Source organism: Alosa sapidissima, chromosome 1 (assembly GCF_018492685.1).
Source record: "Alosa sapidissima isolate fAloSap1 chromosome 1, fAloSap1.pri, whole genome shotgun sequence".
NCBI lineage: Eukaryota > Metazoa > Chordata > Actinopteri > Clupeiformes > Clupeidae > Alosa > Alosa sapidissima.
Window position 1 is genome coordinate 41992012 of NC_055957.1, and position 27870 is coordinate 42019881.

Here is a 27870-nt window from a genome sequence, read left to right on the forward strand (position 1 = left end):
AACTCTTTTGATGATTTTACTCAAATGTTCTCTCCATACTGAGAGCTCTGTTTTCGTATTTTGCCTCTTCACTACAGCGTCTCATCACACTGTCTGAAGAGGAGCATATTTCCTGCCTCCACTCTCTGGTATTCTTCTCTCTGTGGACCTCAGCTCTGATCAATCAAAGCATCCATGTTAATTCTATGCTAATATTAGCCTACGTAATGTGCACAATGTGGCAACAAATTCTCTTATATGCTGACTCAACACAGCAAAGTAGTATTAGATGATCTGAATGACTTCAATCATTTTAGTAACAGTAGTGATGATTCTGATGGTACTGATCAGCCCTAGGAATAGAATATAGTAGCACTTGCAATAACAGTAATGAGTAGTATTGGCACTAGTCAAAAGCAGCAGTACTACTAATAGTAGCAGCAACAGCACAATCACGGTTATCTACTAGCACAAATAGCTGAAGATAGAAATGCTGTACATGAAGGAAACCATAACCTGCACTGACTGTGGTGACATACTGGTTGCAGATAAACACGTCACCAGGTAAAAGTAAACACAGTACTCTCACTAACAGTACTGGCTGAGATTATGAATCGATACATTTCCCCTTGCAGCTATGCAATGGCACAATCTGCAAGGGTATCTACCCCAAACCCCCTCCTTCCCCAGACGTATCCTCTATCAGTGTAGTGCCCCCTAGAGCCCTGGAGGCCTAGAGGCTCAAACTGAACAGAACAGAGATACAACAGTCTGGCAGAAGATGTTGAGAAGAGAGAGGGTGATTAGAAGAGAGAGGGTGTAAACAGGAGTCCCTGTAAGGGACAAGGAGGAGTGTTCACGTCGGGGGAAATGGACTCAGCCAAAAAGAAGATGGATGGAAACAGTGAGTAGAGACAGGGAGAGCAGCAGGAGGGATGAACGAGAGGTGACAGAGGAGAAGGATGCCGAGGAGAAGGGTGGCAAGACATCGAAGTCGGGCGCACACTCGAGCTCGAAACAGCGCAGCGTGGCACCGGCGTCTTCGTTACCGTAGTTGGCCCAGTACTCCTCAGGGTCCAGCTTGGGGAGGAGGGCCTCATCCTCGCTCAACTCGTATTTGGTCGACGTGGGCTTGCCCCCATTGAAGGGGAACGCCTTGACGGTCTCGGAACTCTTCTCGAAGATGCCCTTGGAGGAGGACACAGGCTTGTGCTTGGAGAACCACCAGCGGGTCTTGGTGCTGAAGGTGGTGGTGGTGCTACCAGCCAGCGAGCCGGGGTCGGGCAGCGGGCAGAGGGCGAAGTCCATCTCTCGCAGGAAACGCATGTCCAGGCCGCGGCGGGGGGAAGGAGAGGCACAGATGAGCTCGGAGCTGGAGATGCGGTTGGCGCGGAAGAAGTCCCACAGAGCCTGAGCCTCGCAGCCACAGGACCAAGGGTTGCCATTGAGCCGAAGGAACTGGATGGAGTCCATGTCACGCATTGCCTGACCGGGCAGCTCTGCCAGGGAGTTGTTGAAGAGGAAGAGCATGGTGAGGCGGCCCAGGTCACGGAAGGCGCGGCGGTTGACCTGCCGGACGCGGTTGTCGTGAATCAGCAGCCGGTCCAGGTTGACCAGGCCCCGGAACACGTTCTCGGACAGGGTGCGGATGCGGTTGCCGTGGAGGAAGAGCTGGCTCAGGTTGATGAGGTCGGAGAACAGGTCGTCCTGCAGGAAGTGCAGCTGGTTCTCCTGCAGGTAGAGGAACTGCAGGCTGTACAGCTTGTGAAAGATGTCGTGGGGCAGAGCCGCCAGCCTGCAGCGGTGCATGTGCAGGCTCTGCAGCTTCTCCAGGCCTCGGAAGGCGCCCCCTTCCAAGCGGCGCAGGTGATGGTTGTCACCCAGATCAAGCTCTTCCAGGTCACGCATCTCGCTGAAGGCACCAGACTCAATCCAGGTGATGTTGTTGGAGAAAAGCCAGAGGACCTGAGAGGATGATGGAAAGAGTGGGGAAAAGAAGGGGGGAAGGAGGGGGGAGGAGGAGGAAGAAAGGGGGAAAGGGCAGTAGTGGTGAAGGCAAATGAGACAGACAGAGAGAAAGAGAGAGAGAGAGAGAGAGTTTTGATGTTAATAACTTCCTTTAAAAAAAATAGGCAAAACGTAAGCTTCTCTTCACTCTTTCACTATTTCCAACTTCTTCAGCTTCACTCTCACCTGAGTTCCAAAGCCGAAAGTGCCCACTCTCAGTTCAGTAATGCGGTTGTTCTGCAGAAAGACGCGCTGGGACTCATCGGGCACTCCAGTTGGTACAATGGTCAGATTCTGTGCCTGGCAGCTGATCGTCATGGGGGACGGGTAACACACACAGTGGTGTGGGCAGCCCTGAGCGGGAGCAGGTTTCACCACAACCAACCAGACGACCAACCACAGTGAGAGACCACCTGGAGGAGAGGCAGGGAATTATAGAAATAATTATCTTCACTGCTGGTCTGCAGACATTTTCTTACTGAAGATAAGTACATTTATTCACTAACATTAATGATAAATACTTATCTTAGCTTTTAAATACTTATTGGAAGGATGTACAAAATGTTTTCACAAGTATTGCATATTATTTCACAGCACAAATATTCTCTATTTTGTCTTAATGCACTGGGGAATATGTTGACTAACAAATCAGACGCATTCTAAAAAATGCACGTTCATTAAATCGATTAAAATGGAGTGGGCTTCTCAGAACATTAACAGAAAATCAAGACATTGGATAACTTTACGCTGCACAACATCTTTCAATTTTTAAATATACAGTTAAAGTTAAACCTTCAAAACATACTGAAACGCATCATTACGCATTTCTTTCAAACATTCTCCGCACAATCACAGTGGTTGAAAATCACATGGAACTACTTCGCCACTTTATCTGATCAAAACATCACCGTTACAAAGCAAACAAACACGATACGAAAGAAGAATAGCCAAAAACTTACTCTTAAAATTGTGCGCAATGGAGCACCGCCGGCTCCGTGAGATCGTAGAAGTTTCCATTCTGAACCAAAGCTGAAAGCGAGTTAGCCTGCTGAGGCAAAAGACTGGCAGCTATCTCCGCTGATGCTCTGGTTCCCGAGTCGGAGCGACTGAGAGAGTACCGAACCATGGGCTCTGGGGCCCCATTTATACTCGAACTCGATGTGCGCCTACGTTAGTAGGCACCTCGGAATCTCTCCTTCGTCATCAGCCGGGTCAAGCTCAAGCGAGGGTGGGAAACGGAAAAGGAGGGGCACAAGGAGTTTTAGAGAGCGCGCGCAGATAGAAGCTACTAGAGATTCACCACGAAGTGCGTGTGTTGGGAGGGGGTTATCTGCGGCACCGTGCCCGTTTATGACAGCATCCTACAGAGACTATGAGAGAAACACGAGGCAATTATTTAATTCGGTCTTTGGGCGTATGGTCAAAACGCGTATGGCCTGTTTCCTTCTAGTTATGGCACTGAGTTAGACACAAAGCTTTAGTTTATAATATTGGGGGGCATTGCGCTCTAATGAACAAAACTTGTTTTGATTTGTAATTGTACATATTAGTCATCAAATAACTACTCAGTCTGGGCTATTAGGAATAGGGATAGCAGTGTTGGGAAGGTTACTTTTAAAAAGTATTGCACTACAGATTACTGAATACATGCCCTAAAATGTAGTAAAGCATTCAGATAAATTACTCAAAGTGAGTAAGTATTTTAAATACTTTGGATTACATCATCATTGAATGATATTTTATCAGCAATGAATGTGAGGTTATGTGAACTTGTAAGACCCATTGTGTCAACAACAACCCAAAACCTGCTTTACAGTGAGAATTGATTGATAAACCTATGTGCTATTAAAACAATTAATGTCATTATGCCAAAGACAGAACAGAGATGCTTTGTCTGTATAGGCTAAAAGGCTACAAAATCCCAAACAAAGTATACACATATTCTTTGTAATGAATTTCAACGTCACATGGGGAATTACATGCCTTATTGCAGTACATCCAAGAAACAAGAACCTACTGTATACTGGCCTAAAACATGCTGGCTGGATATAAGCCCTATTGATCTACGATATAGCTAATTTACATTCTACATTTTTCAAGAGGTTTTTCATTTGCACTATCAAGGGAGAGAAAGGAGCCACCTGAGAGATACAGACATAGGCTACATGGTGTGGTTAAAGAATCGTTGAGTTTGAAAAGCCTTGGCCTACGTGTTACAATTATTTAAAATTTAATCCCTTACATATATCAGTGTATTCTGGATACCACACATTTAAATACAGTTACTCATATTTTGTATTTTAAATCCGTAATCTGAAATACATGTATTCAGTTACTTTCCAACCCTGAGGGAGAGGTACACCTTCATTTTTACCCGGGATATCTGTTCAGGGCCAATTATAACTTGGAATAGCTTTTTGTGCATGCATATTTACTGTGGTGTGCGTGTGTGTGTGTGTATAAGAGAGCGAGAGAGAGAGAGAGAGAGAGAGAGAGAGAGAGAGAACTGGCAAAGACACTCACTTTTCAACTCCTGTCCTATTTCTCTCTTCTAACACCAACACATGTACTACCCTTCTCTCACTCCTTTCCCACTTCCAACAGGTAGCCTACAGCATGTATTCACTGGTCAAATGTGTCATCCATAAATACAGAGGTACGAAATTTAGGGATATAAGGTAGACAGATACACATATAGAAATTTGAAAATGTGGATTTCAGAAATATGGGGTGTGGATTGCAATAATTCAAACCAAACAGATTGCTGGGTAGATAAAATGGTCCCTGAATCACAGTGAACATGTTTAAAGGGACACCAGGCAACGTTTTTGTGTTAATTACTCATCTTCCTAAGTCGGTATATGGTTAAATGACTCATTACAGGGCGAATGAGGAAGAATATCCCGCTTGCAAGTTCAGTGTATCGTACCCGCCGACCGAAGCAGGATCAGTTTACATCCCGCATCCACAGCACAGAGGCAGGCTAACAAAACGCTAGCGATTGTTGCAAACGTGCGTATAATGGCAGAGCCGGCGAAGAAGCAGCGAAAACCCTTGACGGAAGATGCAAAGAAAAGGAAAAGAGCTTCAGACCGAGCGAGGGGGAGTTTCGTAGAGAAAAAGCATCAGGCTTGCCTGGTGTCCCTTTAAACAGTATAATGTATTCCAGTCTTACAGACAAACAGTGTGAAGATCAGACAGGTTTTGTGATGTGTGTGTTTGTTATTGTTCATGTCCTCCGCCGTTGTTTCATGTTCTGGCTGCATTGGCCCTGTTCCTCCTCCTCCTCCTCCTCCTCTCCGCCATGATGACTGGACAACAGAGGCTTCCCTTACTACGCCTACTCCCACCAGCTGTGTGTGTGTGTGTGTGTGTGTGTGTGTGTTAATGTATGGGCTTGTTTCCGCATGTGCGCAAAAAAAACAAGGTCCACGTGTACTGGACCACCGGTACTGCCAAAGAGAGAAATCCTTGCAACTGAAAAGATAGAATGACGAACAGGAACACTGGAAGGAAGGAAGAGGAGAGAGAGAAAGAGGGAGAGAGAGTGAATAAAAAAGATTAAGAGGATGGACATAGTGACCCCAGGCTGTCACTCACAGCAAGGATGATTTAAATGGAGGGCATGTGTATAGCTAATCTGTGTCACAAAAATGATTAAAGGAACTACAGCACAACAGACAGAAGTAGAGATGAGTTCCTTTTCTTAAAACAAATGTTCACGTTTTGGGATGTATAGGTGTGTGTGTGGGGGGGGGGGGGCATCTCAGTGGAATGTAAGGAGTACTCTGTTCGTCTCCATAGCAACTGGGTCGGACAGGCCTGTTCCTGTTTGCCTGTCTGATGTTGAGCCCAGCAGAGCAGTGGCGGCTGCTGCAACGTCGCCTTCCTCAGACCCGATATGGGCTCTAATGATGCACCGACACGACAATCAAATGCAGTCCCCCTGCTGTCTGCGGGCCTCACCAAACTCCATTCTCTTTCCCTTTGCTTGGCTCATTATTCTGCATTAGGTTCTTCTCTTTGTCAGGAAATTCAGCATCTCTTTAATTACACTCACGTGGCTCCCTGCCTCCTGCATCAGCTCCTCCTGCTGGTTTGGGATGTTTTTCTCGCCTCCCATCCTAATTACACCTTTTTGCATCACCTCATGTTTTCTTCTCTCTTGCACACACTTCCTGCCACTGAATTTCCTTTCTGCATTATCTGCTTTCTCTCTCTCTCTCTCATTCTCTCATTCTCTCTCTCTACACCTCTCTTTTTTGTCCATGTTTCCTCTTTCCAATACATTTTTTGTGTGCTTTCCCCACTCTGTTCTTTGACTGTTACAGCACTGCTCCCCCACCCAGCCCCCACTATCTACACCAATGAGGACTGATAACCAACAGTCTTGATTGAATATGGCTTAATTTATCAAGCGAGAGATGGGAAAGTCACGCTTCGGAAGTCAAGCCTTTTTTTCCCTGTGTGCCTCTTCTCTGACATGACAAAGGCTCTATTGAGTCGGCTTTGTCTCTGTCTCCCATGCTTCCCTCCCAGCACACGCCTGCTTTGCTCCTGACTCAAGTCACACTCCGTCTTAGTCCTTCCTGTCTCTCCAGACATGTGGGGTGTGGAGAGCCTCACACTCTTCTATTCATACTGCAGCACTGGAACCTGGATAACATTGAGCTTTTGATTTTTGTGTGTGTGTGTGTGTGGAACATTAGTACATTTCAGTGGTACATTTTTCTGCTGGAAAATGTTTACATTTGTATTGCAAAAATTCCCTATGGTATTGTGAACCCTCCGCTCCCACCCCTTCCACTATCCCCTAGAAAAGCACTATATTACAGTTTTTCATAATTGCTACAACACTAAACCCCATTGTCTGAACCAAATACTCTGCCTGAACACATTCATTGAATCGATCACTCTTTTGGCAAAACCATAAACAGTTTTCACTCATAGTTCGAATTACAGGGGGTACTGGGGTGTACTATGGGGGGGGGGGTCAGATATTTTTTCTGATTTTGTGAAAAAATATCATTACAGTAGGCTACAATACAAGTCAACTCTTATTTTCACTAGAAAAATGTTAAGGTAAAGCGATTTCAGACACCCCTAATATGGACTGTACCATTTTTAACCACCGTGGCGCTAGAAGCAACGGAGATAGAGAACGACTTCAACTTCTCAAGCAAGTGTCAACGTTGAATGACAAAACGCTAGGTAGATTCCTCCAGTAGCCTAAATTCGGTTTGCTGCTGATGTGCATGGGTAAATGTAAGTTGCTAGCAGACGTCTAGCTTGTTGAAAATGTGCTATTTTACAACCTTCATGTATTAACGTTTTTTGTTCTTTCATAGCTCATGTCACGTCTTCATACATTTAATCAAGGGCGTAGGTTTGGTCTCAGCTTTGGTGGGGACACATCCCCAACTCCTGCTGTCACGATACCAACATTATTGTTTCAATACCAATACCAAGTGAAGAATCTCGATTTCGATAACTTTGCGATTTTTTTAATTTTGATTTGGTTTGGGGGCCCCCACCACCTTGACGGCATCAATAATATTGAATATTGTGTGATTATTCACATCAGTGGCAATCATAGAATTTGATTGACCCACACCCCCCCCCCCCCACACACACACACACACACACACACACACCCACAGAAAGTGATGGTTGTCATAGGTTTCTATTTCATATTTTGGTATTCATATAAACTTTATATACTGTATATTGTTAATTATTTATAGCATTTTATGATCTGCATAATTACTAATAGCTAAACATATTTGGTCATTTGAATACATCATAATGATTTAAATTATTAGTCTACACTTGTCTTCAATATCACTAAATTTGTGGTGTGCAAGTTTAATTGTGTGCCTGTCACTTTAAGGAGAACGTGAACGCAATTAGCTTTCAAACTCATGGTTTTAGGCTAGTGGAAAATAGTTTCGCATAGTGCAAGGATATGTGGATTCAATTCATCATGTTTGCTATGTCATTAGATAAAATAAATGTTCAAAAAACTAACAAGTCAAAGAAAATCTTTCTTGAATGAGATCATAAAAGGAGAAAAGTAAGTGTCTTGCAATGTTCATTTCTATAAGTATGGAAATGCACCATAGTTTGTCTTTTATTTCTTTGCATTGTGCAGGCTACATTCACAAATACATTAGCCTACATGAACAGAATATAGGAACAGGAAAATGTCTCGGATCAATGGTTTATTGCGACTGCAAGATTGGTAGCCCAATTAACAGTCAGTGATGGTGACTTCTATTCTGTGCTATATGCGACCGTCTGTGTGGCACACCCCTATTCAACATAACTCCTAACCTTGGTTGAAAGATTACAGAAGCTAGGTTAACTGTAACAATATCCTGGGTATTATCCTAACAGTTAATGCTATTTTCCTTAGTAAAATCCGCATTTGAAAACCTTGTCACCAGTTGCCACAGTCTGTAGTTACTTTGCCTAGGCTTAGACTCTGCATAATGAAAACGCTTCGAATGTTCCTTTTCTGCTTTGGCGGCATAGCTGATCTACAAAGCCCAAAAAAGAGGCAAAATGTGCATGCTGAAGGGCAAAGGGAATATTACAATGTTTTACATTGGCCTCTTTTGGGTTATGTATTGGTAGACATCCCTGATAATTTAGCATACACACTCACTCGCTCGCTTTTCTGACAGTGTCACTACAAAGTAGGCCTTGGCTATGCTTTGACTCGGTTGTGTGTGTCAGATAAACCCCCTTCGGTTTCAGCCAATCAAATGACAGTGCTTCTTTTACTGTCGTCCTTGCCGTTGGAATAGTCCAAATAGCACAAAGGAGTTCGCTAAAATATTGGTGGGGACAATTTTGTCATCTCAAAATTTTGATTGGGACTAGTCACTAGCGTCCCACCCTAAACCTACGCCCATGCATTTAATTACCGGCTACTTACCTGCTACTTACCCACTGAGGCTAGTAAAGTGGACCTTGGTTAGATACCAAGGTTAGTTAGCAAGATAATTCTCTATTTAAATAATTTATTATTATTATTTTACATTGTGGTGAGGTAAAATCGATTGTCATTTCCAGGGAGATGAACTCCAGTCCATAGCCTAGGTGTCCATTCTAATTTTATCTTGAATACATTATTGTGCCCTTTTGAAATTAGTTTGGTACAGATCCTGTGTTGTTTTTATATACTGCTCAAAAAAATTAAGGGAACACTTCATTCACTGGATCGGTACTCTGACACTGTTTGGTTCTGAGCACAAGTAAAACTTTTGAGGCGAGGAGAAAAGGGTGGAAGGTTTCAAAAAATGTGTTTTAACAATTGTGGAAAACTGTAAGTGTTCCCTTAATTTTTTTGAGCAGTATATTATGCACAAGAGGGTCTGATGTATAACATCAGTGAAACCTGTGGAAACATAAAAAGAGCCAAGTAGCCTAGGCTGAATAGCACATGCTAGTATTTGAATTTGTTTTTAATTGGTTAGTATTGTTTTTACATTCTATTATTTCATATTTTTAGTTCAATAAATGTAGTTTCATCTGAGAACCCTGATACTATCTTACAGTTTTTTCTGATTGCTTAAGCACATTTTTTGTAACTATGGCTTTTTTTGCAAAACTCTACACACAAATGGCAAAACCTCTCACGCAATCAGCAAAACATTGTAGTTCTCTTGCAAAAGCTAACACACCTTGCTTAACTCTTCACACCTTCGTAAAAATGGTGTTTTCGTATCTAACAGTAAACACAAGCCATCACAATAGTAAGCACACAATGTGCCAACAACACACTGATGGTATGAATAAAAAACACATCTGGCTTTTGCTTTCTCTGTGCACAAGGTAGACCATGTCAGTTTGAGGTCATACTTTTGTCATAGTTCTGTAAACATACAGGGATCCCAACTTCAAGTATTAGTGTTTATTTACACACATCAAAACAAACACAAGTGTGTTTTTCCAAGTCAAAACACAAAATAGCATTTCACTGAGACAAAACAAATCGGGTCTACATCGGGTCGTCTCTCAAAATTCTGTCTACATCACATGCAATGTCTTAGTCCAAGGCACCGGGAAAAATATATTCTGGAATGCCGTATCCAGGCCTGACATGACAATATCCCCACATGTAGACTGTTTTTTTGTCTGTTTTTTTCTCTTCTCACTCTTCCTGCTCACTCCATTGTACCCATTGTACATTACCTGTGGCTTATTTATAGTGCTTAGGCTGATTGCAAAGTGAACTAATTATCTAACAGTTTTCACATGAGAAAGTGTGCCAGAGAGTTGGCAAAATAGTGTAAATAATAGCCATTGTGCCTACAGTTGTGCAAAGTGTGTGTTACAAAATTGCAAACTGAGTGCAAAGCAGTGTTTGTGCTTTTAGTTTTGCGAACTCAGTGAGTGGTTTTGCCATTTGTGTGTAGAGTTTTGCAAAAAAAGCCATAGTTACAAAAAATGTGTTTAAGCATTCAGAAAAAACTGTAATGAAACTAGGATTTTATTTTATTCGCAGAGACACTATGAGGAAAAGGAAAAGTGTATGTGTGCATGTGTATATGTGACTCATTTGTACAGTAGGATACTGTAGTGTTGATGATACCCAGCTTGTTCTGGTTATCGGATTCTTGTACTGTAGGTTAGGCCTACCGCTCTGTAGTTCTTCTGTGGTAGTATGGTTTTTCATAGTATGCTCCTTAATCACATTAAAGATTGCTCAGGTTTCTCATATCTCTAAGCAATTGTGTTGATTTGACATTTCAGTGCACTTAACTTCTAACCTTTGAGAGTTGATCAAAACAGTTCTCTTTTGGATATAACAATGAGATATTCTGTAGCCTACTGATTATCAGTTTGTCGCATGTTTAGACCTTGTATGTGTGTTGCACAACACATGTTGCACTTCACGATGGGGATTGATATGGTAGTGGACCATGATGGTCATAGAAGTGAAGGAGCAGTACCCCCCAATTATGATGGGGTAATTCGCACTCTGGTTTTCACCAAGTAAAACACAATATGCAGATCTCATTTACCCTGGAAATCCAGTTCTTGCGAGAGCACAATTTGTCTCTGCGAGACACTCTGGAAATGAGTAATGATGCACGTTACTTTTACCCCTTGCATCAAGAGGAACCTTGAGGAATCACATTGGTGTATCTGATATAGGCGGGCCAGAGGTAGGCTAAACAGATGACGACAGCGCTGCAATGAATCAGTCAGTAAACATTGTTCGTAGTGTTATCCAATTGCGTCGAAGTCCGGAATCAGTCAGTAAACATTGGTCGTAGTGTTATCCAATTGCGTGCAGTGAGATATTTAAATGCATACTTGATGCCGCCCCTCAAGTTGGGCCATGACATTGATCATGGCCAGACTCTTAATCTTTCTAGATTACTAGAGTCTGGATTTTCCAGGCTAGATCTTATTGACTCTTTTTGCAAAACTCTAAATTCATGCAATAAAACACATTTGTGATGCACTTGTGATGCATAATGGCTACAAGTGGCAAAAAGTAAAGACAAAGAAAGCCCAGATGTCATAAGTTAAAGGAGAATTCTGGGGATTTTCCACAAAGATCTGTTTCTCAAGGTCACCGAATACATGTTGTTACGGGAAAAAAAACGGAAAACAATCAGTTCTACCAAGCTCAAGTTGCTGCAGCCAACGGCCAGACAGCTACAGTGCTACATTCGGGGTCAGCCCTTGAGCTTGGTACAACTGATTGTTTTCATTTTATTTCCATCCCATGTGTTATGACTGCTGTGTGAATGAAGTGAAGACATTGTTTGGTTTTCACCACAGGTACGACTTTGAGGCTATTGTTTGATTTTGTTTGATTGTTTGACATATTCCCCCCAATATTCAAAAATGCTCAAAATGTCCCCCCAATATACAGTATAAAGACATAAATTGGTATACTGCAAAAGCTTATCACACGCTGCTGTCTGAAATAATCACTTGCAGAAGTAATCACAAACTACACACACACACACACACACAGACAGACAGACAGACAGACAGACGCACGCACGCACGCACGCGTGGTACATGGATGGGGTAATGCCCTGCATGTCTGTCTTTTGCAGCATTGCATGAACAGACATTTTTGGTCATTCTGCAAAACACTGCACTATGTACAGGCCTAAAAGAGATTAGTCAGTATTTATTGATTTGCCAAGCAGATTGCATGGTCGAGGAAAGGAGCAAGGAGAAAATAAAGACTTATCCAGTTAAAAAGTGTCTTATTAGCTTAGTTTAGGGTGCAGTTGTTTTGGTTTCAATACTGTTTACATGATCATATTGGGCCGTGGTAATCTGACCACACATAGGCTTATCCAAGAGGGCAAAATTAGAAGAAAGCAGAGCAAACATGCAAATGTTGCATGCCCAACTTTTTTAAATAAAAAAAATACAATTTGCTACTTTGGCCACTATATCTGGACTTATTTTCCTATATCAATTATAGTTATGGAGTGCCATAAGATAGACAACATCAAGATAGCATGAAAAGGGGAAGAACAGGGCTATGTAATAGGCTACTATTAGACATTATTGTAAAAAGAAAACATATTTATTACATTACATTTAGTTATATTTAATAATATTTAATATTAATATAGTAATATTTAAACATATCACTCAATCTGTTCATGAATTTGTATAATATACATTATTATGGGACATTTGGTTCTCCTTATGATGACTCTATGGCTACAGGCTTAAAGCAACACCAAAGAGTTTTTTGTGCCTTAAAATAATGTTTCCAAAATCGTTTCAGTGGTTCATCAGCTCGTAACAGGGTGAACGGCACTTTCTGCATTCGCTTCGCGGCCCTCTATCGGCTATAACCGCACTATGTAAGTTTGCCGGATCGGGTAGCGGATCTAGTTTGATGGAATGAGACATGAGAAACTACAAATTTGACTTGCATCTGATGTCGCAATACATCGTACTTTCATAAAATCATGCAACATATTCTACCTTGTCTGTGGACATTGTTATTTGCAAAGCTGGTGCTGGATAAACAAATAGTGTGTGCAACAGAGGAAAAGTTCTTTGGTGATGCTTTAACGTGAGCTAAAGTGATCATGTGGCGTATGGGAATATTGAGCTTTCTTTTCTCTCTTGCAAATGTACTCACACTTTTTCATTGGGTTCACACATTTCTCACACCCTTTTGCAGTTAACACAGATATCATTCAAAGACCCCAAACTCTATTGGTTTCCCTGTGCTAAACAAAAGGAAAACATATATTCGCAGGTGGTAGAGATTCCTTGCATACAGTCTGAATCTCTGATACCTGTGTGAAACTCCTTTGCACAATTCTTCAATCAGCAATCAATCTGCAATTTGCAAGGCACATTTAGAGATTGTACTGTATTTAAGTACTGTATTGCCTATTTGGTGAAGAAAACAATACAAAAGGTGTTTACTCTAGGTCTATTTACAGTTTTTTCTGATTGCTTACAGTTTTTTCTGATTGCTTACAGTTTTTTCTGAATGCTTAAACACATTTTTTGTAACTATGGCTTTTTTTGCAAAACTCTACACACAAATGGCAAAACCACTCACTGAGTTCGCAAAACTAAAAGCACAAACACTGCTTTGCACTCAGTTTGCAATTTTGTAACACACACTTTGCACAACTGTAGGCACAATGGCTATTATTTACACTATTTTGCCAACTCTCTGGCACACTTTCTCATGTGAAAACTGTTTTAGATAATTAGTTCACTTTGCAATCAGCCTAAGCACTATAAATAAGCCACAGGTAATGTACAATGGGTACAATGGAGTGAGCAGGAAGAGTGAGAAGAGAAAAAAACAGACAAAAAAATCAGTCTACATGTGGGGATATTGTCATGTCAGGCCTGGATACGTCATTCCAGAATATATTTTTCCCTGTGCCTTGGACTAGGACATTGCATGTGATGTAGACAGAATTTTGAGAGAGACGACCCGATGTAGACTGATTTGTTTTGTCTCAGTGAAATGCTATTTTGTGTTTTGACTTGGAAAAACACACTTGTGTTTGTTTTGATGTGTGTAAATAAACACTAATACTTGAAGTTGGGATCCCTGTATGTTTACAGAACTATGACAAAAGTATGACCTCAAACTGACATAGTCTACCTTGTGCACAGAGAAAGCAAAAGCCAGATGTGTTTTTTATTCATACCATCAGTGTGTTGTTGGCACATTGTGTGCTTACTATTGTGATGGCTTGTGTTTACTGTTAGATACGAAAACACCATTTTTACGAAGGTGTGAAGAGGTAAGCAAGGTGTGTTAGCTTTTGCAAGAGAACTACAATGTTTTGCTGATTGGGTGAGAGGTTTTGCCATTTGTGTGTAGAGTTTTGCAAAAAAAGCCATAGTTACAAAAAATGTGCTTAAGCAATCAGAAAAAACTGTAAGCACATTTTTTGTAACTATGGCTACGTCATATTCTGGAATGACGTATCCAGACCTGACATGACAATATCCCCACATGTAGACTGTTTTTTTGTCTGTTTTTTTCTCTTCTCACTCTTCCTGCTCACTCCATCGTACCCATTGTACATTACCTGTGGCTTATTTATAGTGCTTAGGCTGATTGCAAAGTGAACTAATTATCTAAAACAGTTTTCACATGAGAAAGTGTGCCAGAGAGTTGGCAAAATAGTGTAAATAATAGCCATTGTGCCTACAGTTGTGCAAAGTGTGTGTTACAAAATTGCAAACTGAGTGCAAAGCAGTGTTTGTGCTTTTAGTTTTGCGAACTCAGTGAGTGGTTTTGCCATTTGTGTGTAGAGTTTTGCAAAAAAAGCCATAGTTACAAAAAATGTGTTTAAGCATTCAGAAAAAACTGTAAATGAAAAATGAGTTATATCAATGAAATTTGTCTTGTCTGAGTGCTTACTGTATAGGTCTTACTGTACATGTCAATGACCGTTACGTCTTTGGAGGAATGAGCACAATTCATTTTTATTCAATCCATTTAGTCTTTTCACAGTTTTTATTGATACCTGAAAAATGAGAAAGAAATAGAGCCTTTTGCAAGCAAAATGAGTCATTTTGGCCAGAGTGCTTTTGTTTAGACCTGCGTGTTAATGGTTTTGAAAACATAATGTCAGAGTTGACACAAGCATTAAAGCAATCGAGAAAACTGTAAATTATCTTTAGTTAGACTTTAGACTTTGCCCACCATTTCAGAATGACATATGAGGATCTCTATCTCTGTCATGGAGTTACATCTAATTCTGCTCTGATGTTTGGTTCTGGTACATGAGTCCTATCTTAATCTTTCAACAGTCCTTCTTTATCAGGAAGCTACAAATAAATAATATTCCTCAACCTTGTTATGAAAGAATCACTGTGCTGACACCTGAACTAAACACAGACACCAGATATGCTAAGTTTCTAGAACATTCTGGCTCAGTCTGTTTTTCTGTATTGTTTCCCTCTCTGGATGAAGCCATGATATCAGTGCTGGCCAACTTACAACATTCATACACCACAAAGTGCCCTCTGTGGCGCAGTGATGCTCCCTCCCTCTGCTTGTATAACACTAACCCACATCCTCTCCTCGCTCGTGTCCAGTTGCATCCTGCATCTCTCCTTCATCCCTCACTCATCCCTCTCTTACTCTTCCCTTGAGCTCACGAGCCGCCATGGCCATCCCTCTTCCGCTCCAGACGTCATCGTCAACCCCAGTGGACTTGTATGTAATAAGCGTCTCTATCTCTATCTCTATCTCTATCTCTTTTCTCTCTCTCTCTCTCTCTCCACTCCACAATCTCTATCTCTCTTGCTTTCTCTCTCCTATTCCCTGATTTACTTTTTCTGCTCTTCACTCTTTTTTCCTTCCTTTTTCATTCACTTTCAATCTAATGCCTTCTCTCTCACACTCTCTGACACGTGTATATGCACGCTCTCCATCTCACTCCTCCATTCGCACATATTTTTCTCTCTCTCTCTCTCTCTCTCTCTCTCTATCTCTCATACACGTGGATGGCCTATGTAAAAGCAAAGACTACATTTCCTTTGTACAGCTTCCTGTGTTTGTGAGAGTGAATGAGTTTGTGCTGAAGTATGTATGTGTGTAATCATTGTGTGGGTATGTGTGGCATAGGTAATTGAGTCTCTGCTGATCACTCATTATTTCTGTGGTTGTTTCTGAGAGTGAGAATGGCAGTTAAGGCTTTGAAGTGGAAAGAATACCTTTTCAATCGCCTCATCCGTAGGGTGACCACCACCATGACACTAAAAATGAGGACATTTATGCCCAAAGTTGGCACAAAGGTCCAAAAGTGAGGACACAAGCGGAATCAGGGTAACATACTGGGGAATAACATTAGAAAAGAAACCATTTGTGTGTGTGTGTGTGTTTTCACATTAGTCAACAAACCCACCTTTATGACCAACAGGGTTCTCACGGGTCATGGGATTTCTGGAATATCATGGAATTTTAATAGTCTTCCAGACATGGATTATCAGGGAATTATATATTTTTGGAGGCAAAGTCAGGGATTATTCGGGCATTTTGTTGTTTAAAATGTACTTGCCAAAATACTTTAATAAAAATATATTTCCACACAGCAATATGTGCTTATTGTGTTATTAGCTGTTTCCATTACTTCTTGCTTACTGTAAGTGATTGTGGTTAGCCCTAGCCTGTTTTTTTCAATGCCCATTTTTTTTCCATTTCCCAAATGGTCATGGAAATTTAGAATTTTTGTCATTGAATTTTACACTTGACTTAGAGTGGGAAACCTGGACCCAGTAACTTTTTAGTCACGTCATAACTTAGTGAGCTCTGCAGCTGTGGTTTTATCATCCAGTATAGTTACTACTGCTGGAGCAAAAAACGATGGCACAAAGGATTGGCCGGCAGATCTGTCTTTCTCCTTGTGCTTGTCTGCGAGAGCCTGTTCTACCCATGCAGCTGACATTAATGTCTGTTTGGTACACAGTTTACAAAATGCATGGTATGCATCTGTCCTGGTTTTGGTATAAAAGTGGCCCTTACAAAAAATAACTGCATTACTTCAAGTGTCAAAACTGCAGTTTTGGAGGAAATATTTGCAATTATTATGCAGGAAATTAAGTATTTCGGACACTAAAAAACTGTATTGTACTGCATAGAACTGCATAGTACTGTACTTTACTGCAGAAATGCAGAATTTTGGACAAGAACATACTGTACTGCACTGTGCTGTGCTGTAGGCTCTTCTGCACATAAGGCCAACACCAGTTCACTCCACTTCTGTCGTCCTTCATATATCTTCTGCACCCTATGTTAGGTGCCAGGTTTCTTTTGGGGGTCCTCGTCTAGGTTTTCCCTCCGAAGTTCGGTGGAGTGCAGTCTTGGTTGTTGAATCATACAAGGACCCACAAAAGTATAGTAATTCTAAATTCAACAATTGATTGTGAGGTTTTTTTTTGTCCAACTGCGATTGCGTGGTAGCAGAACTCAACGGGTAGCCTAATTTGGCACAACACCTGCCCAGTTCTTCAGCCACTAGACTACCACTACCTTTGAGCAAAACGGCAGAAATGTATCATGGCTATCACCAGCTAGTGGTTGTACCCTGTATTCCGGTTAGATTGGGTAATATTGATTGGGTTATAAAATGATTGAGTTAGGTTATATTGATTGGGTTATATTAATTGAGCAGGCCACAGCCAATAGCACAATGCATTTAACATCTTTTATATCTTTAACATCTGTATATAACACATCACCAACATTATTCACACAGAAAAAACACATTATCAGTCATTCACATGTAGACACAAACAGCAACAGATACACACACAGAGAGCATACAGTCATACACACACACACACACACACACACACACACACACACACACACACACACACACACACACACACACACACACACACACACACACACACACACACACACACACGTCCCTTCCCTCCTTGGTCTTGTTGTTATTTTTAAACCAGTGCACTCAGACTCATAGATGACGCAGATCCCAAACGCCACACTGAAACCAACCAGAGCAAAGGAAAAGAGAGAGAGAGAAAGAGAGAGAGAGAGGAAAGGAAAAGACGAAAGATGACGAATGATGAAGACCTCAGAGACGCGACAGAATAAGTTGGGGGGCAAGACAAATTCCTGAAGGGAAAGAGGGCATGGAAGACAAGTGAAAGTAGAACGATGAAACAAGAGACGATTACCCCTAGTGTTTATTTCAGGTTGTTTTTCAAAACAAACTGTATGCCAAATGTATCATTTCTCCACTCTGACAATCTGTTAGTCTGTCAGTCAGTTTGTCAATGTGTGAGTGTGAGTTTGAATGTGTGCGCAATGTGACAGCAACAGTCAGGTGGCTTTTTCGCACTTGGAAAAGTTAGCACACCCACTCACATAAGGGATACGAGTGAGAGGGAGGGGAATGTAATGAATGGAAAGTTACGTAGCATTCTTACATCACCAGGCGGAAGGACTTTCATGGAGCACCAGAATAAGAGCAGCGGCTCTGCACAGAGCCTCAGAGAAGAACTCTGACGCACAAAGACCTGTCAGACAGTGTGTGTGTGTGTGTGTGTGTATGTGTGTGTATGTGTGTATGCGTGTGTGTGTGTGTGTGTGTGTGTGTGTGTGTGTGTGTGTGTGTGTGTGTGTGTGTGTGTGTTCATAAGGCAAAAAAAAAAAAAACAAGAGTGAGAGATTGGTGTGTGTGTGTGTGTGTGTGTGTGTGTGAGGGGGGGGTTTGCAAGCAAGCCAGCAAGCTGCTCCCGAGCTAAATAATACTTCTAATTAATGCACACACACATGCATCCGTAAGCACATGAGCAGGCTCCCAAAATCTCGGGAGAATGCCGTTGTTCAGTAGCTGTGTGTAAGTACGTATGCAGCTTCATGCAATCACTTAGCACTCCACATTGGGCTTTCTCTCCACGAGGAGCCTGACAGAAAATAAGGTGAGTGAGTGAGCATGATGAGGAGATGGTCTATGTCTCAATGTCTCTCCAGAAGAAAACAATCTCAGTCTTGTGGCGGTGTGCTGTGATGTCAGTGTTTATATATTTTTATATATATATATATATATATATATATATACACCCTTCTTCATCTACTCCTGGAAAAGTACCTTGAAAGCGTGTCTGAATGTGACTGTCTAGCTTTGGTGAGGGAAGAGCGAAACTGAGGGAGACGTGTGGAATGAGATGGGGAGGCTGGGGCGCACAGGGGTTTGTGTCTGAGCTCTCTCCTGTCCTCTAATGGCTGTAGAAGAAAGCGCGCACACACACACACACACACGCACACATGCAAACACGCACGCACGCACGCATGCACGCACGCACGCACGCACGCACGCACGCACGCACGCACACACACACACGTACACGCGCATACCCCACTGTGACAACCTGAGGTTGGTACGTGATTCACAGAAGAAACAACTGATCACAACTTCACAGCTGTTGTTGAATTTGCTAAGCCCTGTGCTGTGGCTTGCCCCTGCCATCAGCATGTAGCAGAGCCACGGCCCGTGGGGCTTCTGACGTCAATGGGGGAATGTTCCAAATTTAGCTATTCAGCCTCAGGCTGAGCTCAATGTAGGTGTTCTGCCTCAAACAATCTCTCTTTCTAGGATCTGTGCTGGGCTATCTACCCTTCACTTTTTATCGATCTATCATATCCCATTCATCTATCCATCCAAACAACATCCATCCATGTATCTGTCTCTGTCTTTTGATTTAAAAGAGAAAATGGAAGAGGAAGAGCATCCAGTCTTTTTTCACAAATAATCTATGAGAGTAAAGGACAACAGAGGAAAAGATAATAATATGTGTGAATGATATTGATTAACACACAAAAATCTGCTTTGTTTGTGCACAAAATGTTATTTTGGAAACAAAAACACACACTTCAGTCCAGCTCTTCATTCACATCATCTTTTGGAGACACTGATACACTGATATATACACTAATGTATTTTGGCAAAATTTGATTTGGCAAAAAAGATTTCCTGAACACCTTTGAAGTGTAATGAGAACAATAAATAAAAACAGGTTTTCTTAATTATGCTTAATTACAGATTGGCACAGTGTTAAAGGTAATTTTGGCCTGGTAGCTGAGATACAAACAACTGGATGTTTGTCACAGGGCTACCCTCCACCCCCAGACGTCAGCCGCCATCGCACAAAGGACATGACAAGCCTGATTAGAACATAAAACATAAAGGGTTATTTTTACTCGAAGCACTGAAAAGGACTCTGCTTCATCAGAGTTGTGCAGAGCCCCACTGAATGTGTCACAATTGTCATCACCAGTTAATTTAAACTTGAGAGCACATATTTAATCAATCTCTTTCCCACATACAAATATTATTAAGCTTCATAAGTTGACAATGTAGTTTTTACTGAGACAACTGATTAAGAATAAGAACACTAACAGTGTTTCTCTTGTATACAACTTCATGCTCTTTCATTTGAGCGTGAATAAAAAATATTTTCACATGATCTAGTCTGAACAGATTGGCCAACAACTTTGACAGATCTCCAAAAGAAAACAGGAAACAATATCATGGGTGTTGATTATTTTATTATTTTATTATTTTATTTTTATATTACTGATTGAAAAGGGAGCGGGTTTGGTTTACAGGTGGTGCACCCCCCTCCCCAAAACTGTCCCTTGCCTGCCAATCATCACCTCTGGCCAATCTCGCAGCCAGTGGCCTCTTCACATTGGTTGCTTCACTTTTTCACGATAGTGACAAGTGTGTAAAAAGGAGGATGAGAAAGAGAGGGAGGAAAGGGAGAGTGAAAAGGTGGGGAAGAGAGGAGAACTTTAGAGGTGAAGAAAGGAGGGTAGGAAGAACGAAGGAGGCAGCCATCCCACAGATGGTCAGTTCCTCACACACACATCTGTATTGGCCTTGTTTTCTTTTGTTCTCTTAGGGAACATTGCTCCTTAGTTTGTGCCAATAGCCTATCGTGTCTCTGACCCTCACTGCTGAACTCGGTTTAATGTCGCCCTCCCTCCCCTCTTCATCGCTGCCTCCCTGGCTCTCTCAGACTAGAGCATGTGTCACCTCTAGCCAAGGGGCTATGGGCCTGTCCTCCTCTCCTTCTTGGCCCTTCCTCCTTCTTCTCCTCCTCCTCCTCCTCCTGCCACTCTTCTCCGTCCACTCGCTTCACCCCATCCTCCACTTTCTCCTCCTCCTCCCCCCTCTCTTCCCTTTCCCTCACCCGCGCTCCCTCTCTTTCTCGCCCTCCGGATCCCTCACTTGCTGGCCATGGTGTAGCAGCCCTCCTGGTGCCACTGCATGTCGCGGATGCGGCGCACGGACTGGAACTGGGGACAGCGGGCGCCATACTCGTTGAAGTGTCTGAACTCGCCCTTCTCCAGCAGGTACTGGCTACCACGGTAACCAGGAAACTGGTAGCCCACCCAGCTGATGACAGAGAAAGATGGAAGATGGCCGGGAGATGAAAGGAAAGGGGAGAGAGTGGAAAAGTCCGTGGAAGATAAAAGAAGGACAGAATATGAAAGAGATGACGCAGGAGGCGGCATGAGTGTGAGAGAGAGAGAGAGAACGAGAGCAAGCACAAAGAGGAGGTGAAAGAGATAGAGAAAGAGAAAATAATGAAGAAGTAGAGAGACAGAGCAAAAAAGGGAAAAGATAAAGAAAATAAAGATCAAAACCCAGCTCATAAACACTCATGCTTTGCTGTTTTCTACGTAATTATAACATGGTTAATAATGGTTGTGTGAGAAACAAGTGTAACATCGGGAATATGAGTATTTCATATGGCCCAATGGACCAAACACAACAGCCGCATCTAGTGTATGCCTTGCTTTTAAGTGCTGATGTGAATGATGTGGGTAGAGGTACTCACGTTCCACAGCTGACCATGATGCTGCCCACTCTGTCAGTGAAGCCATAAGAAAATAGGCTGGGCACGTCGTCATCGATGATCTCCATCTTGCGACCCTTGAACTCGCCAACCTCGTACAGACAGATCTTATGCTTCTCAGGGTCCTGCCACAGATATGCAAGATATGCAAGATATGCAAGGGAAGGAGTTAAGAGAGGAGCAGTGAAAAGAAGAGACGGAAAACAGGTCATGGCTAGAGAGAGCACAGTGGCATGGGAAGAGAGAGATACATGAGATGGAGAGAGCACAGTGGCATGGGAAGAGAGAGATACATGAGATGGAGAGAGCACAGTGGCATGGGAAGAGAGAGATACATGAGATGGAGAGAGCACAGTGGCATGGGAAGAGAGAGATACATGAGATGGAGAGAGCACAGTGGCATGGGAAGAGAGAGATACATGAGATGGAGAGGATCAACCTTTTTTTTTTTTAAAAAAGGATCAAAATATGAGCGTAAATGACACCAAGGCACTTGTCATGTCACTCATGGACAAACAGATGAAGCGGATCCAGTGGATGAAAAGATCAGTGACTGAAGGCAGCGGGAGCGAGGAGGAAGAGACATGGAGGAGGAGGAAGAAAAAGAGGAGGATGAAGAGAAGGAGGAAGAGTGGCAGTACCATTCTGACAGGTCTGAAGGAGAGCAGGTAGTCGTTCTTCTGGCAGTTGCTCCAGGAGTCCCAGCGGGGGTACTCTCCCTTCTCCAGGATGTACATCTCACCGCAGAAGTTCATCTGCTCGTAGCCCACAAAACTAGACACAGGGCAGCCAGAGAAGCAGAGGGAGATGGGGGGTGGGGAGGGGGGGAGAGATGATTTGAGAGCACATATCCTCAGTAGGACTGAATTTATATTGGACTACCTGCCCTTACAATTCTAAAGATTGCACAGACATATGGTACTGAAACAACTCCACTCGCTCTTCAGGATGGAGTTGATAGAGGGAAAGAGCTGATGCATATCTACACATATACAGTATACATTAAATATTGTCTGACAGTGTGCACATCTGTATCTGTCGCTTACTCTCTCTCTCTGTTTGTGTGAGTGTGTGTGTGTGTGTGTGTTTGTTTGTGTGAGAGAGGGAGAGAGAGACTCACGGGCCACAGTCCACACGCAGGGAGCGCACTCTGTCCATGCCCATGTCACACACATTCATACACTCGTTAGTGATCTCGATACAGCGGCCCTGGAAGTTCTCCTGGTCGAACACGCACATCTGTAAACAAAAGTAGGTGGACAAGATGTCAGTCTCAGGGAGAAGAGATGAAATAGAACGCAAACAACAATGATTAAAAAACAGTTGCATAAGAAAGACTCTGTACACACATAAGGTCTGAAACTCCATCCTGAAACGCCTCCACACATAGCTATGGCAACTGTCATCATTCCAACCAGAGCCTACACAGAAGGCATGTTTTCTTTCCCTATTTGGTGCATGTATGGCTATTGACCACACAAACACTCATGCATTGACAGTGTTTGTCCATATGTGTTAATTTGAACCTGTGTGTGTGTGTGTTATCTATGTGTGTGTTTGTGTTTGTTTGTGCATGTATGAATGGTGCATCTGTTTGGTTGTGTGTATGAGAATTGAAAGGATCATGTGCCTATGTGTGTGTGTGTGTGTAAAAGTATAAAAGAGAGAGAGAAAGAGAAGATGAAAGAAAGATAGAGAATAGAGAGAATAAACAGAGTATGTTTGTGTCAGTGAGTGTGTGTGTGTGTGTGTGTGTGAGTGAGTGTGTCTGTGCGTGTGTGTGTTTTACCTTGTAGGACATCATGCCACCCTCTGGCCTCTGACCCCTGCCCTGGGCGGCCTTCCCGTCGGTCTGGGAGGCAGCCTTGGACTTCTCTCCGCTGGAAGACATGGTGACTGCAGCACAGACAGAACAGAGAGAAAGGAGGCCATTTTTACAAGGGTGTGGTGCATTGTACAAGAGATATGCTTATTCGACTAAGCCCAAATCTAATTGTGTGTTCAGGACAGAGCGTAACCAAGAGGAAGTTATAAAACAATCATTTTAAAAACATTCACAAAGCCCTCAAATAATTTAACATATATTTGATAACAGTTCAGAACTACATTTTGTTGACAAAAGAATAGAAATGTAATTACTGCACCACATTGTCAACATGGTATTACTCGTAAACTTTTCCTGCCCCATTACAAACCTAAATCAACAAAACAATATTACAATTAATTTGTATGGTCTTTTAAACACAGAAAAATATTCTTGTCACTGCTATAAATGTATTTTTTTTTTCAAACTGAGCAACTTAGTCCAAATATAGAAGTGGATAATACAACGTCTTGCTGTATTCAACACATTGACTCCACCATATCTTGTTTTTTACTCTTTTTCTGCTTACAATTTTTTTTTTGATTTTGTTCTTTTCATGGATGCCATGCTGTGCTCCCTGGCTGTCTGTGTGTGTATGTGTTGCTTGCGATGCGTGTCTCTTACCTCTGTGGCTGTGTGTAGGGGAGTAGGTGCTCTCTTGAGTCTGAGTGACTGTGTGTGAGTGAAGGCTTGGGGGGCCACCACGCTTTTATACGCTGGCGCTCTGCGCGCAGGGATTAGGGCCAGAGAAACAAACCCGCTGAGCTCACAGTAGCCAAAGAATAGAATTCACCCCATCATCAAAGAGAGAGAGAGAGAGAGAGAGAGAGAGAGAGAGAGAGAGAAGAGAGAGAGAGAGAGAGAGAGAAAGGGAAAAGAGTGGACAGAGGGATGCATAAAATGTATGGAGGAGAGGAGTGAAGGGGTGATGGAGAGAAAGACATGATAAAGTTTACATTTACATTGATTCATTTGTTGTTTACATATACATTTATATGTATTAACTTACCACAATCTTTTATCCAAAGCCACAAAGAGGAATAACATTCAAGCTACAATACAGACCTTAGGTAGCAATGAATACTACATTAAATTAAATTGAGTGCAGAAGGACTAGTCTAAAAGTACTAGTCAAAGTGTAGTCGAAGGAAAACGTGGTAGAAGAAGAGAAGGGTAGAGGAGGGAAGAGAGGGAAGTGCATGCCAAGTGCTAGTTGTGTTAGATTGTTAGAAATGTTAGGTCAGGAGGTACCCTTGGAAGAGTTGGATCTTCAAGAGCTTCTGTTGTGCTGAACATGGTCAACTTTTGAGTGATATTTCCTTCAAATCAAGTATTGAGTTTTTGTGGTTCCCCACTCCCAACCTGTCCCTGTTAAGTCTTCACATAAACATGACTTCATCCAAAACCCCTCTCGGCCATTTCAAGACCAAACCTACTCAAGGAAGACTTTTTAAAGTACGACTTAGGACTTATTAATGAAATGATGTGTTTCACAGCACGGCCAGACAATTGCCCAAACCCAAACATTTAATAGGAAAAATGGGAAATAGTTGAGCTTGACATAGAGTAAACTAGAGATGAGCGCTACAAGTGATGGCCCTCATACAGACATGTCAGAGAAAGAGAAAGACCCACTGCTGCTATGACAACCCACAACATTTGGTATATAGTTTATATATATAGTTTATGATGACTAACTAAAACAGAGACATTCCATTTCAAATTTACCAGGGGCCTTAACAGGGCCTCGACTTCATGTTTAGAAGATATTTAGAAATGTTGTATATCATTTTAATTATGGGGATTTGGCATATTGGAGTTGTATGGATTTGTGAAATATAGCACAAAACAATGTGACAGACCTTGGTTTTATTTTTCTATATCTACTGCTCAGAGTATTGATCAAGTATAACAAATATCCAACTAATATTTGTCTTATTTCTCTAAAACAAACGATTGTGCCTACTTTAGCAGTCTCAATGCCATTTGGATTTAATCAGAAACAGGCAGAAACTGGCATGTGAAGATTACCCAATAAACTCATTTGCAACAATAAAAAAACAAATGAAAGGAGGGAAAGGATATTATGATAAACCATTGTATGCATCATACAACTTAACAGTGTTCGGCAAGATAATGAAATATACCGTATGCTATTACAGCTGTTGTGTTATAAATACATTCTAAATAGAATGGACCAACACCAAATGAATGAAATACTACATTATATACACCCTTGAAAACATCTACGCTATACAGGCTAAACTCATGTCTTTGGTTGCTCGGTTACTGCATCACATCTGCTTTAAAAGCAACCTGCTTTTATTGTTATTTTTGAGTCATTAATGCCCAAACCATCAGTCAGTCCCTACTGTATGCATCATATCATGTGATATACTGTATGCCATACATCTATGAGCTACTCAGAATATAAAATAATTATATATAATTTCCGAAACGGAAGTAAGCTCATGCTGAGTGAAGACATGTTGCATGTCATGTTCATATCCTCTATATATAACATTTGGTATATGCACTGACACATGCACTGGTGTCTTTATATTCCAACCACATTCTCAATGGTCCTGAGTTTTTCCAAAGGCTTCGTCATCTTCGTTGTTAATGTATTTTCTGCTGTTAAGACATAGTGAGTGAAAGGAAGACTGATTGGTCATGACTGAAGGTAATGAATTGATATCCTGGAATAAATAGTCTGAGACAATATTTCTCAAAATTACAATTTACATTCACAATCATGAATACATTTCTATAATCTATGATTTATTACATCATAATATGAAATCTCACTGTATCTCAAGACATAGTTTCTCAAAACAATTAAACATTTCTGAATTTTTGAAATGCTGGAAATGATGGTTTAGACTTTCTAAACTCTCCGCTTTGCCATTTTCACAAACACCTGGTGACAGCGGAAATAGCGGAAGAGAAATACCAATCCCTTTGAGCAGGGAGCAACCTTGAGCAGAGGCTGGATCAAAAGGCCTGTCTGGTTGTAAGGCAGGAGGAAGAGATGAGAGTGAAGGTCAGAAAAAGGAGAAGAAAAGGAGATAAACTAAACAGGATGCAGATACATGCATTGAAGCCAGACAATCAGAACATCTGTGACTATCAGAGTGCTACAGCACTCTGCACATACAGCAGAGCAGTATGATGATGATGATAAGTGTAGCTGCATGTTATTATAAAAGCACTTATAGTACATATACTTTGCCATATAATACACATTATTTAGATTGTGTCATGGCAAGACAGTAGGAGTTGTAAAAGTGAAATATAATATGTGATTATATGTATTGCCACATCATTAAAGTGGAAAGTTCCATATCCTAGTTGAAAGGAATGCTGTGACAAACTAGGGCTGTGTGATACAGCTTTAAAGAAGTGTCCAACCCAAAGGGGAGAGGGGAGAGCAGAGAGAGCTAGTTAGCACAACATGGGGAACATTTAGCTAAATAATGTATGTATGTATGTATGTATGTATGTATGTATGTATGTATGTAGAAATGTGTGTTTCAGTCATTTAAAGCCAATGCGGTGGTTGTTGCATTATTTGACACCTGTGTCTTCCTATATCTTGCTCAGAAGCAAAAGAGATTGAACGCTCTATACCTTATCAAGTGTGCTCCTGAGATTGATTTTTTGGACAGCAGCTTTGATGGTGTTACTAGGATCTGTTAAACCCCATCCTAAACATCAATGGAATCACTGTTACATTCACTTTCACACACTACACATTCTTGTTGTAGTATTTCTTCATTATAGTACTTTCATTTTGGACTTCCACTATTGCTGTTTCCTGGTCTTTGTCTTTTATTTTCAGCTTTTAATGTTCTATTGCCAAATGTTCTTTCTTTATTATATCATAAGAGGATATACCATTTATACATACTGTGGACAAACACATAGCTGCCAGCGAAGACAACATATATGAGATATATAACATGCACACTAAACAAAAATACACAAACAAAGAAGTTCCACATTGTGGAAGCCAAACTGAATCACCTGACAGCAAAAAAGCATCCTAAGCCATCTTACTGTGTAGTGGCAGTATGCAAACAACAGGCAAACTAATTAAAATGTTAAACTGTATCCACTCCAGTGGGAGGCTGAACATC

The 27870-nt window shown here is 41.6% G+C and overlaps 2 protein-coding genes across 2 annotated transcripts in view; both read right to left on the reverse strand.

Annotated features, from left to right (window-relative positions):
* The window catches only part of rtn4rl2a (reticulon 4 receptor-like 2 a), a 3550-nt gene extending 393 nt beyond the window's left edge, over positions 1-3157 (reverse strand). Inside the window, exons 1-3 of the mRNA XM_042111019.1 lie at positions 2946-3157; positions 2173-2399; positions 1-1944 (exon numbers count right to left, since the gene is read on the reverse strand). The exon at positions 1-1944 is cut by the window's left edge and continues 393 nt beyond it. Of these exons, the coding sequence (XP_041966953.1) occupies positions 856-1944; positions 2173-2399; positions 2946-3003 (1374 nt within the window). The 5' untranslated portion in view covers positions 3004-3157 and the 3' untranslated portion in view covers positions 1-855. The remainder of the gene's footprint in view (positions 1945-2172; positions 2400-2945) is intronic.
* Positions 3158-21165: 18008 nt separating this feature from the next.
* On the reverse strand, positions 21166-24397 carry crybb1l2 (crystallin, beta B1, like 2). Its single transcript, XM_042098102.1, has 6 exons — positions 24356-24397; positions 23657-23763; positions 22988-23106; positions 22509-22641; positions 21850-21992; positions 21166-21404 (listed from the first exon to the last, which is right to left on the reverse strand). Exons 2-6 carry the CDS (start codon positions 23756-23758, stop codon positions 21233-21235), a joined length of 669 nt encoding a protein of 222 aa, XP_041954036.1. The 5' UTR covers positions 23759-23763; positions 24356-24397; the 3' UTR covers positions 21166-21232.
* Between the last annotated feature and the right edge of the window lie 3473 nt (positions 24398-27870).